This window comes from Branchiostoma lanceolatum, chromosome 3, assembly GCF_035083965.1.
Source record: "Branchiostoma lanceolatum isolate klBraLanc5 chromosome 3, klBraLanc5.hap2, whole genome shotgun sequence".
NCBI classification, from domain to species: Eukaryota; Metazoa; Chordata; class Leptocardii; order Amphioxiformes; family Branchiostomatidae; genus Branchiostoma; species Branchiostoma lanceolatum.
In genome coordinates, this window is record NC_089724.1 from 15,936,635 (window position 1) to 15,952,281 (window position 15,647).

Here is a 15,647-nt window from a genome sequence, read left to right on the forward strand (position 1 = left end):
CAGGGGAAATTTTAGTTAATGTTAGTAACATTTGTTGTTGCCTTAACATTATCCAATATCCATACGCTATATGTACTTGGACGAGTGTACATGATTTACCAGTGTAACCCAAAATTCTTTCAGTCATGTATCAAATGTACTAAAGCACCTCTATCATTTTAATGAAGACATTTTTGTTGGAATCAATAGCCTGACATCATATATGATTTCTACCCAAAAACTTGAACAATCTAGCCTCCGTTGCAGGCTCTGACGCGGCTTTTTTGGGGGGCAAAATAATACACTTTTTGCAGCCAGCCCGTAACCATCAGCCAACCCTGTAACTAATAGCCGCCTAGACGGCTGCAAAAAGTGTATTATTTTGCCCCCCCAAAAAGCCGCGTCAGAGCCTGCAACGGAGGCTATGAACAATCCCCCTCTCAACAATTATTCAGATCCTGTTGGTATCCCACCAGAATGCTAGGAATATGTAATGTGCTTAAGCTGATGATGTTTGATTAGCAAATTTACATAAGGCTATTAGATAAAGCAATACGCTTCCTTATGGGCTGTGATGCATTCATTCTTGTTTGCCTGCTAAAACAAGCCACTCATCATTGTTTACCATCATCTACTAGTACACTAACCACAGTCCTACGTTGACAAGTACTTATTATACATTTGGAAAGGGATTAGTATGTAATGAGCTGTCTGCTAGTGGAGAGGATTTACAAGTAATTTGTAAGAAGGAATATTTACCACAATGAGAAGAAAAATGTAGTTGAAAATGACCTAACTGTGTTTAAGATCAATCATGATTCAATGTCAACAATTTCGGAGAAAGCTCCTGTTTAAAAGTGCCCAGAAAAGTATGATTGTTAATGTTTTGTTCTTATTGGTTTTATTCAGGATAAACCAACATCTCTTTATTAATGTCCAAAATATAAGTTTGTGGGCACCCAGCCATTTTTTGCTGAAATGTCAAACCAATTATGGAAAAAAACACTCCCCACCTCTGTAAACCAATTAGGGCTGATAGGTTATTTGTCTTCTTCCTTTTAGGTCCAAGAGCAGCTGTCTGACAATCAGGCCTCAGAGAGGAACCACTAGATAAAGATGGGGACCCCAGTATATTACAAGATGTAGATGAAAACTGAAGACAATCTTGTATTCCCACATATCACCTGCTCGCTGTTGGTCTACTGAAGAAAGATGACAGCAAGTGAAGGAGACAAGAAGTTGAAAGCGGAGTATCTGAGGGAGCTGATGTGCCGAGGAATTGCCCTCGAAGAGCAGTGGCAGCTTTCGCTATGGGACAAGGGCCTGGAGAGGGTTCCTTCCGAACTCACGCAACTCGCAGAGTTACACGTCCTTGACCTTGGCGGAAACAACTTGAAGGAACTACCTGCCAGCTTCAGCCATTATTTGACCAACCTGGGTGTACTGGACCTGAAGAAGAACAACTTTGTGAGCTTTCCGGAGCAAATATTAGACTTGGCTAGCGTCACAGAACTGGACCTCAGTTACAACAAGCTGAAAAGTATTCCTCCAGAGATCAACCAGCTGCAGAGACTGCAGAAGTTTTTCCTTAGTCAAAACTACATCCAGGTGCTACCAAATGCTGTATGTGAGCTTTTCTTGCTTGAAGAGCTGGACATAAGCTATAACTACCTCACCTACCTTCCAGCTAAGTTTGGGCAACTGAAAAGGCTTAGGACTCTAGATTTGGATCACAACAAAATTCCCTACATTCCGCCACAAGTGTTTGAACTAAGAGAGCTGGTTGAATTTGACTTCAGCCACAACACAGCTATCTCAGGACCACTGCCATGCAATATTGCCTTCCTTACAAACCTACAAGTGCTTTGGCTCAGCAGCAATGGCCTTACCCTTCTTCCTAACTGTATCCAAGAACTTGTACTGCTGGAAGAACTTATTTTAGACAACAATAAGCTGCACAATCTCCCATGCGACTTCAAGCATTTACAGAGGGTAAAAGTTCTTAACCTCGGCTTTAACTGCTACGAAATTTTCCCTCATGCAGTGCTAGCTCTTAACCGAGTAGAGGAACTGTTCCTCAGCAGAAACAAACTGTCTCACATCCCAGAGGAAATCAGCCTCTTACAGCACCTCCGAGTGCTTTGGTTAGATCACAACAATGTGGAAAGCATTCCGGACTCCATCACCAGACTGGTGAACATGGAAGAGCTGTCTGTCCAGGGAAACAGACTCAAGTGTTTGCCAGAAGGGTTTGGTAAACTGTCGAACCTTGACTGCCTAGACGTAAGCGAGAACCCCCTGCTGCAACCTCCGCTGGACGTCTGTAAAAACGGGGTCAAGGCCATCGCAGCTTTTCAAGAAGAGCTGCAAAGAATAAAGGTCTCTGTCGCCCCAAGATTCAAACTTGCCTTGGTCGGGAGGAAGCAATCTGGTAAGACCCAGCTGAAACATTCCTTGAATGGCGATCTCAACGTGCCTTCAACAACGTCATCCAAATTCCTTAACATATCAGCCATGACATTTGACTCAGGCACATGTGTTGACACAGTGGTGTATGACTTTGGAGGCAATGGCATGTACCACTTCGCACAACAGTTCTTCTTCACAGAAAGCTGCCTTTACCTGCTAGTTGTCAATCTCTGCAAATACAGGGACTCCACGTTTTGGGATGACGTGGGCTTTTGGCTGAGCGTCATCATAGCAAGAGTGCCTTACGCTTGTGTTTGTATTGTAGGGACCCATGTAGACCAGTGCAAGGAAGACGAAGTTGAAGGCAGAAGCCTGGACATTCATAAGAAGATATCACAAATATTCAGTGACATGAAGACAAAATCACATCTCCTTAGCATTGCCAATAGCATGGAAGAACTCTTGCAGGAAAGCAGTGCACCAACTTCTGTGCCTTCCCCGTCAAGCCCTACACGAAGAACCAAATACTTTCAGAGTAGTCAGAACAGGGTCTTGTCAGCTGTTCTGCCTATCAGCTTGGCTGATGATCAAAGCAGTGTAAAACACATACAAGACCTGCTGCCTTATTTGTACAGCAATGTGCAATTGTTCCGCAACAACAACTGCCTTACAGTGCACACAACATGGGTCCATCTGGAGGACATGATAAAGGAGAGACAGGAAACGCTGTTTATCACTTTGGAGGATTTCCACGGCATGGCTGCTATCGCAGGGGTACCAAAGAGGCAGCGGCTGGAGGTGTTACAGTGGCTGGAGGACAGAGGTTCCTTGTTGTACCTCGGTAACAACCCCCATCTCAGGAAGTACGTCATCCCTACCTCAGTAAATCTCGTCAAGTTGTTCAACCGCTTGTTCAGCTATGCTCTCAGGGCACTGTCAGAACAACAAGCAAGTCCACATCCCAACACCACACCTGCTTCCTCCATTCAGCTGGTGACAGAGGACTTGCTACTGAATGGTGTGGTGTCCCCCTATCTTTTGAATGCAGTACTGCAGGAAGCAGGACTTGTAGAGCTACCAGAAGTGGTGGGTAGATTCCTCTGTGACTTGGGCATGTTTTTCCCAATTCCTTACCACCCGAGCCACAACGCTGCTACAGGAGAAGAGGGGACCTCACAACAGCAGGATGCTGTGGGAAAAGACTTGGTTTCCTACTCTGTTCCATGGTTCAGACATAAACTTGGCTGCCAGACAGGGCTTAGGCTCACTCTACCCTACTACCACACTACAGTGCAGATTGAGACCCTGCAGATCAAGTGCTGCATATGGCACTTCTGCCCACCAGGCCTGTTTGAAAGGTTCACCGCCACCATCCACCCCCACATCGTCCACAGAATGGACGTGTCCAACAGTTGCATCGTGTACCGCGGGAAAGTCCCTGTCCTGGTCGAACTCAAGGTCTCACAAGACCTCAGCTGCATGCTGCTAACCACGAAGTTGACTCAGGTGAACAGCTGGTCAGCCTGGCAGGCTGTGGTCCCGCTGGTGAAAGAACTGTGTGCCTTGCTGGAGGAGTGGCCGGGAATGCTGCAGTCCCTGCACGTGGTGTGTCCACACTGTCTGCAGCAGGGGTCGACAGAGCCACACGAGTTCCCCGGAAGACTGCTGACCCTCCCCAGACCCAGGGAGCCGGCGACTGTTCGGTGCCCAAAGGGGGAAGGTGTGGACCTCAGTGTGGCTCTGGTGTATCCGCCTGAACCGATAACAACATTTGGTGAGCAGCTGAATAACCAAAATGATGTGTTATAGCATTACACTGATAATGGTGTCTCAATCTGTTAATTTATCTATTTATTTATTGGTTCGGCTGCACACACAGCCAGGGCTGCCCAACTAGCCTGTGGCTATTACAAAGGGCTAGCCCTGCTGACGAAAACAAGATATTACAAATCTGTTAATTCAAAGCAACATCAAAGTATAATTTGAATGTTCCTATTGCCTATCTAAAGTTGGTATTGTGACGCTATATTTCCTACTTCTCAATAAAAGTCTGTAACTAGTGTTGCTTATAAAATTTTGTGCTGCTTTTATGTACATGTACATATAAGTTTCAATGCAATGTAATGTAGACTGTATTTCAATCAGTAGCCACTAGAGGGCGCTGTTCACATTTGAGACTGCCTTGTACAAGTTGGCACCACACTTGAAACATGTATCTGCAGATACATTTTGTGTAAGCTTGGAGAAAAAAGACTCCCTTCAAACTCTTTTGATGGATGCTTTTCTTTTTTTGCAGAATCTGTATGAATCAGTGTGAGAGGCAGTATACATCATAGCAGAGAAGCAGTGTGTGTGTGGTGGCAAACACCGTATAACAAGTGTATGGAGGTAAAAGATTTTTTGATATTTTGTCCCAATCTACATAGTATTTGTTGAACTGAGAAAATCTTTTATACTGCTGTTCTAGGGAATAGTGAACTTAAATCCATGAATACATTAAGTACGTAAAAACTGATGATCAGAAGTACAATGTAATTACGTTTAGTTAAAAATGTCAGCAGTTCAGAATATGAATAAAGTTGTTTACATGTTTTCTCAGTTAACTACATATCAAGGAGAAGCGTTGCTCATGCTAGCTTACATAGCAGTCTGCAGGCAGTGTTAAATTGCATGTTTTTTCTGATTTCTCTGATTGAGACTCATTTCTGATGGCTGGCTTTAATGGTCCTCAATCCTCTTCATATCTATTGGCCATTTTTACCTGTATGCATGGGACTTGGTTAGTAATATCTCCATTTGTTTGAACACAGTGAGTGTTCCCAGGCTATTTGAACGTTGGAGGCCAGCCATCAGTAATCAGTAGCAATCAGAAATTGACCCTGAACTTGTTCTTGAACAAAACACTGGCAGAACATTTGCCAACGATAACCAGAATTTCTTTCCATGATGTCTGACTGGTTAAGACTTGGAGATTTCTACAGAACAATCAGCATTAGTATGTTAGCATTCTGATTTCTTTGGCTGACAAGTTGAAACTGTTACATGTACCAGAGCAGAGTTCTTTGTATGTGGTGTAATACTTGTTTAGCCTGCTAGAGGGAGCTTCATTGTTGGCGAGAGGGAACCTGCCAAGGCATGATTTAGCCTTAGCTTTGGGTGGTATCTGGCAAGCTTTGGGATGTCTGTAAACATGGCCATTTAAAAAGTCTCCGTTCACTTTTTCACACAGATTCTCATTTGTATCAGCGTTATTGAATACCACCCCCTTACATGTCAATACAAACTAGAGTTCCCCGACCTCATACCTTCGCCAAATGATTTTAACCTTTATGACTGACGTATTAGGAGTGTTTCTCATGAATAATAAATCATACCAGTTGATTGTCTTAAAATATGACATGTCCAAAGTATCAGCTTAACAAATTATGAGCTTAACAAAGAAGGTTATGCTAATATTTATCATCAATTATGCAAAAGAGGCCGTTATTAACATAATTTGAGTCAACGATGTTCACATTCACATAACTTCCCGATGCGACAAAAAAAGTATTAAATGTATGAAATTGCCGTCATTTGCCAGTGTGGAATATTACAAGTTACTCATTAAGTATGCAAATTAGGCCCACATTTGCATATTTACTATCTATCAACAGTCCTCCCTTCCTCAGTTACAATTTGAATACTCATATCATGGAACAAAGCGGATTTTTAAAGTTGCCTCATTAATTATGCAAATTAGAATCTGATTTGCATAATTATCGTCCAATCATACTAAGCATCACACAAGCTATCCACATACCAAAAATGATGACCATCCATCAAGGCCATCTTGTTATAGTATTTTCTCATTAATTATGCAAATGAGGTCTTCATTTGCATAGTTCATATCAATTAATATTTCTCTCTTCCTCAGTTACATATGTCACATGTTTCAGAGTCCTATCATGGAATTTGGCGGATGTATAAACTTTCCTCATTAATTATGCAAATTAGATACTGATCTGCATAAGAAGTATCTAATCATGTACATCATCACTCAAGCTATCTACTTACCAAAACTCATTACCATCCATCAAGCCTTTCTTGAGTTATTCGCTTTCAAAGTCAGACGCAAAACCGCTAGGGGGCCCAAACCCACACCACTTACTCTCTGTCCAAAGAGCTATCTACCACTCAAAAATCAGGACCATAGCATGTCCGGAACACGAGATATCAAAACAGGAAGTTCCGCTGCAGTACCGTCAGAAGCCGCTAGGGGGCCCAAAATCTAATCGTTTTTAGGTCTCATCAAAAGCTACCAACAGACCAAATACCAAGACCATCCATCAAGGCATTCTCGAGTTAAGCTGGTCCTCTACACACAAACCCACAAACGCTACCCTCTGCATAACCTTCTCGGTGAAGGTAATTACAAGGGCAAGGTAGAGGTAGACAGGGTAGTCTGAAGCCGTGGCCTGCTTTACTGAAACCAGGTCAACCATTCCACTCCAGGTACTTGTGGTAAGACTTGGAGGAGGATGTTTTCATTTGTAGAAATGCCATAATCCTTCTCAGAAATCTCTCCCAGTCACATATTTCCGGCTTCTTGGTAGGCTGTCACGCAGGATTTCAAGGAGATTTTTGTTCTGTTACCTGGCCAGTATCCTACATTTATAGCCATTTAAATGCTTTTCAAATGTCGTATACATGTGCCCACATGCGCACTTAAAGGATGGCGCCCAGCTTATGTAGAGTATTGAAAAGGCCTAAGAACCTGTAAATCGTGATGCTTTTCCAAGCCATTGGACAATGTGAACGCGGGATGGCTTTAGCTTAAGTTGGAGTTTGAAGGTACAAGCCATATGTAGGGGGAGGGGCGTATGGGTATATCTCTTAACTCCCTGATAAGTCCAGACTGAGACCTGTCAACACAGATTGATGGCCACTTAAGGGTGCTTCTGCCCGGCTGACAAGGGGAAGTTAGTGTGAAAGGGGATTTGGGATGTTTCACATGCTTTTCCACTCACCTGGCAGCAGACATGGGCCCCAGACACGTATTTGATGGCACGGAATGTGTCTAATTGGAGTGTGAGAGCGGTGATCCCCTTGTTTATCTGGCAGGTGATCCCCGTCTCTTACCTGTCAGGCCTGGACAACCACGGGCTAGGGACACTCGGCCACTGCCTCTTCTGATATAGAAACTACACACATAACATACTTTCAAGTGATTGATTAAAAGTATCAAACAAAAGCTGGATGTCTACATGTCAAACATGTGACCACATCTACATAAGGACCATCTGGCCAATTAGATAATTTTTCCCATTGACAAAAGCATTAAAAATCTATAGTGACCACCTGTCCACATTGACCAGATATTATCTGTCCTCCAAGCGGTCTTCTTGAGAAGGTTTTAAGCTTATTGTTGTTTGCACAGTTTCTTTGCTCGTTTCTATCTGATAAAAGAAAAGTTCCAAACAGGTTGTATCCGGGTCTTTTAAGGTGTCCATTTTTAAAATAGCCTGTGAGAAGATCGCGTGAATGAGATAGACCATGAGGAGAGCCCTGGCATGCATGCCATACTTAAGATGGTTTAGTTAAGAAGAGGTTCAGTCTAAATCTTCTTCCAAAGACTGTGTCAGTATCAGACTTAGAGAGACTGTTTCCTGAAAAAAATCAAGTCTTTTGACCCTTCACAAACATATACGTGGTTAAGTTATCATGAAAATATGAGAGTCTTAACAGTTTATGTCAGAATCATGCTATGAAAGTATGATATGTTGAAATACTGATCAGATGTAAAAGATAGGTGGCATTAGGGGCTATGAGCCCATACCTATACCAGGCATGGGGCAAACCATGGCATTATTGGTAGAAACCTATACTTCTATTGATTTCTCACACATGACCAGTTGGTTTTTTTGGGGGGATGTAAGCATTTATATCTGGACATTTTTGGGATACCTCGCCCTGAAGCTTTTAAACAACTGAAGGGTAGTTGATGTGGTTGTCGAAGGTATGTGACTACAAACAAGCACTTGGCTATTTTTGCTGGTGAAATACACAGAATGCTTTTTATGGGCAATTTGTTCCTTCTTTACTGTAAAGCAGGACTTCATTAAGTCTTGTTTTCTCATGCTAGCAAACCACATACTTGGCTATTGACTTAAGCATGTAAAAGAAATTTAAAAAGAAGAGTTCTTCTTGCTATTTGCATGCTAAAGGGGGGTTAAAATAACTGTTATACCATTAATTGCAATTAATCCTGAATAGGTATTGGCTTATGCAGGTTAGGAGACAACCATAATACAATAATGTTGGTAGCTTTATGCAGCTTTTCTTTAACTTCGTAAGATTAGTGAACTTTTTTATCACATAGCAGTTCTTAAAAGCTATTTTCAAACTGCTGTGAAAGTACTGTAAATTTTGAAGTGTTTGTGGTGGTTTTATATTTGCAGTCTCCACTGTGACCAGCAAAATTGAAAAAGAAAAAAATTCTTGAAATGGCAGGTGTGACACTTGTCTGTCCATATATTGTGAACAGGTGTAACACCTTACCACATTTACCACAGGTGGAAAACCTTTATCATTACCGAGGGACCACAGGTGACATGTTCTTTGTCCCGTCTTCCTGGTGGAACTGACAGTGCTAACCTTGCTGGTTACTTTCTGCCCTTTGTCAAATGTTAGCTCGCAGACACAATCAACCAGTTTCTCTTACAAAGCAGCCTTCTTCCTTTGTGAACAGGCAAACAAGAAAACGGAAGGACTGTTTGTCAAATGTCTCAGCATACAAGTCTAGATCTGTTCAGACATACAGTTTTGTGTACCATGTACTAAAGGACTTCCTCTCTGGGGCTGTATCATCTGGATACTCTGGTTCACATGTTCACCTCATAAAGATTATTGAATGTTTCAAGTTTGTAGGGACTTGATTTTTGTTTAGGAGGGCAAATGACGTTTGCAGTGTTTCACGTTCACGGTTGAAACAACACAGTAAATACAGAAGTAAGACTGGACATGTTTGCGATGCGATGAGTTTGTGGTGAGAGCTCACTGAAAACTGCAAACATATAAAACCGTGACAAATGTTCATGATTCACAGTAACTAGTTCCTTTTGAAGTGCTTCAGAATGAATGAACTTTGCTTGACAGTTGTAATGGTATAATGTTTGGCAACAATAACAAAGTAATCAACTGCTACACAATAATACTCGCCTATTCTTAAAACACTATGACCACTGGAATATGGATGAGATGGCAGATTGATATAGTTAAACGTTTCTATCTGTTATAATACAGTCTCTCTTCAGTGTAAGATCATCAACTGTCTTTTGATAATGAAATTATTTTCCTACGTCGATGAAGGTTAGTAAGTTAGACATCCAGGAAATGCCAGTTACTCAAACAACTGCAGTGGATAAAATTTTGTTTTTCTGTTTACAGTTTTTGTCTTTTCGTTTTCAGCCATTCCGTTAACTGCTCTTTATCATTCTGTATTACATATTAACATATAATTTGAAGAAGAAGTGGTGCAGATTTATTTGTTTGCTGTTGTCAACCGTCTAGATTTACCATGTATACAAAATAGAGGCTCATCTCTACCTGACAGCAGACTTAAGATGTTGACAGTTTGTAACTTGACCCGAGGCACATTCCAGGACACAATGATACCAGAACCTCCTCCAGGCATGTCAAGGAGAGGACATACAGCTTGTCTAGCCAATAATGACAGGTACATGTCCAGAACGTGTGCACCTAAAAATACGAAGGAGTTTGTGTACTCAAAACAACGTCTAGGCTATGGCGTGGTACATTCCTGTGTTTTTACGTTGCTAAGTTTAGTGAAATTTTGCTGAGTTTAAAAGACAAGTTGATCCAAAGGAATGTCGTAAAGATTAACGGAAGCATTTTTTTACTAGAAGAGTTTAGATTTGCATTGGGAAGCCTGTGTAATACATTTTAGTCATGTACATGTCCAGAATATGTGCACCTGAAAATACGAAGAAATCATCGTACTCAAAACAAAAATCTAGGCTATCGTGTTGTACATTCCTGTGTTTTTACGTTGCTAGGTTAAGTGGAATTTTGTGAAGTTTGAAAGACAAGTTAATCCAAAGGAATGTTGCAAAGATTAGCAATAGCATTTTTTTTTACTAGAAGAGGTCAGATTTTCATTGGAAAATCTGTGTAATACAATGTACATGTCCACAATGTGTGTGTACCAAAAATACAAAGAAGTTAGCATACTCAAAACTAAAGTCAAGGCTGTCCTACGCTACATTCCTGTGTTGCTATAGGTTAAGCGGAATTCTGCGGAGTTTAAACGACAAGATGATCGAAATGAAAGAGTAACAATATTAGCATTTTTGACTGAATTTGGATGGTAAAATTGATTCAATATGTGCACTGACACTGTAATATTTGAAAAAAAAGAACTTACTTGCTTAAGGCCTAGTTTTGAAGATATATCTGAAATAAGTTGTTTATTATCCAGGGATATTCCAAACATTTGTGGAGGGCCAGGCGGGGAAAGTAAAGTTTGAAAGCACTATCATCATGATACTTTGGGGAAGAGGGGAAGGAGGAAGTCTTGATTTGTCTTGCCCTGTGTTCCCTGATAATGCTTAGGTTTTGTCACCTTTTGCTTATTGTATGAAAATAAAATATGATTTTACACAAATTGAGGTAGCCAACTCATATCTTGTTGGATGGGTGACTTAGCCTTTCCTCAGAATTTCTTGTTTTGCAGCTTTGAAGGGAAAAAAATTAGTGCTCTTGTGGAGCACTTTTAAAGTTTGTATCTTTAATGTCTTCTTCATTCTAGGAATTTCTGTGAAATTCTTGATAATCTCTTTTTGCCTTTGGTCATCCTACAGTTTCCTAGAATTTATATATTACCTTCTTTCTTGTGACCAAAAATGGTCATCCTCTATTTGAGGTCAATGAGATTCACAATTTCCTAGAATCTCTTTTTTATTTCCAACCAAATATGGTCATACTCAGGTCTTACTACATGTATTTCCAAGAAACAGACCATTGATATGGTAATTCATTGTAGATTTCTGCATTTGATATCCTTTGCAGGGGACTCAAGCTAAGAAAAAAAATGTAGATCAAATGTAACCATAATGATTGATCTTGGAATGCGATCATATAGATAGGATGAAATCAATTGAAAAGAGTTAAGAGAGTTTGAGAAATGCAGATTTTGAACCATAGCCTGAAGATTACCTGATGACTTTATGATATTGTGGATCTTGGAATGTTTGCAATTGGTTTATTTTCCTGGCCCTCTTACACTGCAAAATCATGACACTGCAAAATCATGACACTGCAAATATGTTTTGTATTTTGCTGTACTGCAAAACTGTTTCAGCGGTGAATTTCAATCACCTCGAAAACCTTCTTTACACTCCTACTGCAAGATTAAGTCTCCACGAAAAAATAGATGGATGTAGACTACTTTTCTTTATGACTAACATCACATCACAACAGTTTCGCTGATGGTGGTATTGAACTGGAACATAACATCTGTGTTACACAGGGATCTCCCCAGATATATAGAGCAGGATGGGGGGAAGGTGCCAGGCACAGGATACGTGTGGCGAGGGGGGAGGTCTGGAGGGGGGGCGCACCCCTCAAAAGAAGAGCGGCTGTTGCATTTTGCCTTTTTCAGACATAATGGAAGTCATTTCCTGCAACTTCAGCTTTACATCTGAAATTTCTAGTTTTTAGAAAAATTACAGGCTTTGCTGGGCAAAAATTGGAAAAAATACCCTAACTTTGAAAATCAACAGGATGGAGCTGGGATTAGAACAGGATGGAGGAGCGCCACTGTTCCATTCTTTAGGGAGATCCCTGGTTACATTATAACTTAAACATGTACTAGGTACGTGCAGTGACCGCACGTAAACTGGCATTGGCCTAAATAGCCCATAAACTGCACTTATGGGTTCTTTTGTGTACCAATTATATCCATTTTGCTCTTCAGCGTAAACAGTACATGTAAATGTACATTCCACACTAGGATCAAGTAGTTTTGTACTATTGTAGCTTCATATTATGATATGAATAGTAGTTTTGATAGTATGATACTGATAGTACTGTAAATTCATTTATCTTCTTGGGGATTTTTTTTAGGGGGAAAGGGGTTTTGCAACTTAAAAGTTTGAGGTTGGAACAATTCTGTAGTACAGCAGCGATCCACGGGAAAATCCTTGTCATAAATTTGTAGTGGAGAGGTTACACTGAAAACCCACAAAGATAAAGCTGTGAACATTTACATTACAGTACATACAGTACATGTACATTTTGTATTTGCTGCCCTCTTTGATCATGACTCTATATAAATTGGACTTAATTGCCATCATGTGCAGCCATATTACAGTTGTAAACTTCAAGCATTGTGTCCAATGGAGAACATGGATACCATCGTACTACATTTTGTATGTACCTATAAACGGGCCCATCACTATAATTGAAATGAATGGGGTCCGCCTGCTGTGTGTTTTGACCAACTTTCCCTTTATTCTAAACAGTGCTTGAAAAGGTAGTTAAGTATGATGCTGATAAAGATGGCAGATGTCAAAAAGGGCACTGAGGTTTAGTGGGCCTAAAGTCTAAGTCATACATTATTTTGATCCAGAAGCTGCTTGAGGATTTCTTTGCAAGTTACCCAAACGTGTGTAAATATCCTTGTTCGTGCTGGTACACTACTTGGTGTGATAGGGAATACACAGCATTGTTTTCTCTATGTACTTCCCATTGAAAAAAACAGCTATGTGCCCTACAGTCCTAATGAACACTTGACAGAATGGTAGATGTACATGTATGTCTCCCATCCACTTGCGTGTTTCAGCCTTTGGGCCTGGATAAAGTTTTTCAGTCTGGACTTTCACAACGGAATCTATAGTAGACAGAACCCAGCTGGCTACCAGTAAATATAGAGATATTTCAGAGTTTTGTGGGAGGATCAGAGGAATAGGTTCTTGCCTTGAGCCTTCAGGATCAAGTTGGTAATCTCCCTACACTTTGAAATGATGTGAGAGTATTACCTGAGATACTATAGTAGTGTGGCATGTTCTCAACTTTAGGAAGTTTGAAATAAACTACGCACAAAAAGTTCGGAAACTTAACTTTGGTCGATCATATCTCCGTTGTTTCTTGATCAATTTCAATGATTTATATATCATTGAAAAGCTTTTATGATTTTCTTTCCCATGATACTTAACTTATTATTGTTGTAAATTAATACAACGAGCACCAGACCTGCTTATGCGAGCGAGTCTCATAAAAAAAGTGCCCAAATTACCCTACTAAATGTAAAACGCTCAATTCGGTATTTTGTCTACTGCTGGTAGCACGTGGCTTTTGTACGAGGGTGATGTGAAACTTGAATCAACAAAACACATTAATATGAAAGCCAAGGGTAGTCTTCATCCAAAGAAAAAATGCGTAAAGGAGCCTCAGTTATGATGAGGGTGGCTTAATACTGACTACACAGCCCGGCACATCCTCCTCATGCTTGTCACCAGTTTTGGTACGCGGCCCCTGGCTATTCTTCCACAAGGAGTCGTCGCAGGTCGACCAGTGTTGTTCTGTTGATCACAACTGCATGCACAGCTCGCCCAAGCTGATCAGTGATCACAGAGTCTGAGACTGTGTTCAATTTGTGTTAAGATCTGGGCTACAGGAGGGCCATTCTATCCTCTGTATTCCTGCATAGGTACTGGAGGTGGTCTGAAATGACTCTCACAGACTCATTCTGTATGGACGTGCACTATCATCTTGCAGAATGGCACCCAGTCTCATAATCATATTGCAGAGATAAGGATCTTGGAAATGTGACTGGATGGAGAAAGGTGTCTCTATATCGACACATCGAAGTTGCTTAGGATGATTAGCCTGTTTTTTTCCGCTGGCAGTTAGCGCTGTACTGCCTCACACTATAACACTGACCCCAACAAACAGTCAGTCTATCTGTGTAACAGTCAGCATAGGGTTCTCCTCGCCGCCCCAACACTTTAATTTACCCATCCAACAGTCGAAATAAACCTTCTCTTATCTGTAGCTGTGAACATAACATTCCACCACACACTGTTCCATTCACGATTTGGACGACACCACCACTAATGGGTTTGGCGCTGCGCTAGGTGTTTGACACTATTATGGAAATTTGGGCACATTTTTTCTACAACCCACTCGCGTAAGCAGGCCTGGTGCTCGCTCCATTAGATTGCAATTATAATGAGTAGGGTATCATAGGAAAGGAAATTACACAGGCTTTCCAACGATACATAATACATTGAAATTGATAAAAAAAACAATGGAAATATGATCAATCAAAGTAAAGTTTCCAAACTTTTTGTGCGTAGTTTACATATAGTTAACAGAACTGGAAATACTGGTGCACCCAAACTTAGAGCTGTGCACCAGGGACCTGATAGTTGACTGCGGGTTCATTGGTACAATTAGATATTTCTTGTTAGTATACTTTTTGTTTTATATAGCAAATTCTTGATATCTATATAAGGGTCAGAAAGGGTGTCTTCCTTTTGGGGTTTAGGGGATTCGTGGCTTTTTTCTTTGAATTATGGCACTGCCCACTTTGTGATCTGCAACCCTGTAATTATAAGTCCAGATAAACAGGGGACTGCAAGGAAAGTCTGCAGTACATGTGTGCAGGAAATGTGCTCAGCACCACTCGAAAGTGACAAGTGGAGGATGTAGCTGAAAGGTTTAACGAGCGAGGAGTGGTTCGAGTGTGTGTCAAAAAACTACTTCAGATTCTTGTAGGGTTACAGAATGACGGTGAGGAAAAAACACCCCCGTAAGTTCAAATATTCTTACGCTTCTGCTTTAGAAATTCTGTCTGTATCTCTAAAGTAATCTAACTGTATATACACACAGGAGATGGAAATGACTTGAAAATGTTTGACTTTTTGTCCAGGAATTGCATTGTTGTTAATGGTGGCTGTTGACTTTCTCGGGGCACGGGTCAACATTTTAAGATGTCCGTCAAACTGTTAAGTGTTTGGTGGTTGGTAGTTGATTAATGACCAATGGTTGATTTTCCCCTGGTGCCTTAAGACAGGAGGGTTCCTTGCTGTACCTTTGCTGAAGGGACCAGGAATGTCCAGATGTCAAAGGACTGTGTCTGATCTGTTTTCCCAGGGCTCTGGGCCTAATGGGGCCTGAAACCCTCCTTTTTCCCCCTGTCACTTTGCCCAAATTTGAGGTGATATTCACTTGCTGACAACACTATGATTTATTATGTA

The 15,647-nt window shown here is 41.0% G+C and overlaps 1 protein-coding gene across 4 annotated transcripts in view; it reads left to right on the plus strand.

Annotated features, from left to right (window-relative positions):
* Window positions 1-15,647, plus strand: part of LOC136430585 (malignant fibrous histiocytoma-amplified sequence 1 homolog) — a 39,379-nt gene that overhangs the window by 8,679 nt on the left and 15,053 nt on the right. For all 4 annotated transcript variants that reach the window (XM_066421325.1, XM_066421324.1, XM_066421321.1 and 1 more), the window contains exons 2-3: window positions 1,042-4,162; window positions 4,685-4,776. In XM_066421325.1, the coding sequence (XP_066277422.1) occupies window positions 1,192-4,162; window positions 4,685-4,695 (2,982 nt within the window). In that variant the 5' untranslated portion in view covers window positions 1,042-1,191 and the 3' untranslated portion in view covers window positions 4,696-4,776. The remainder of the gene's footprint in view (window positions 1-1,041; window positions 4,163-4,684; window positions 4,777-15,647) is intronic.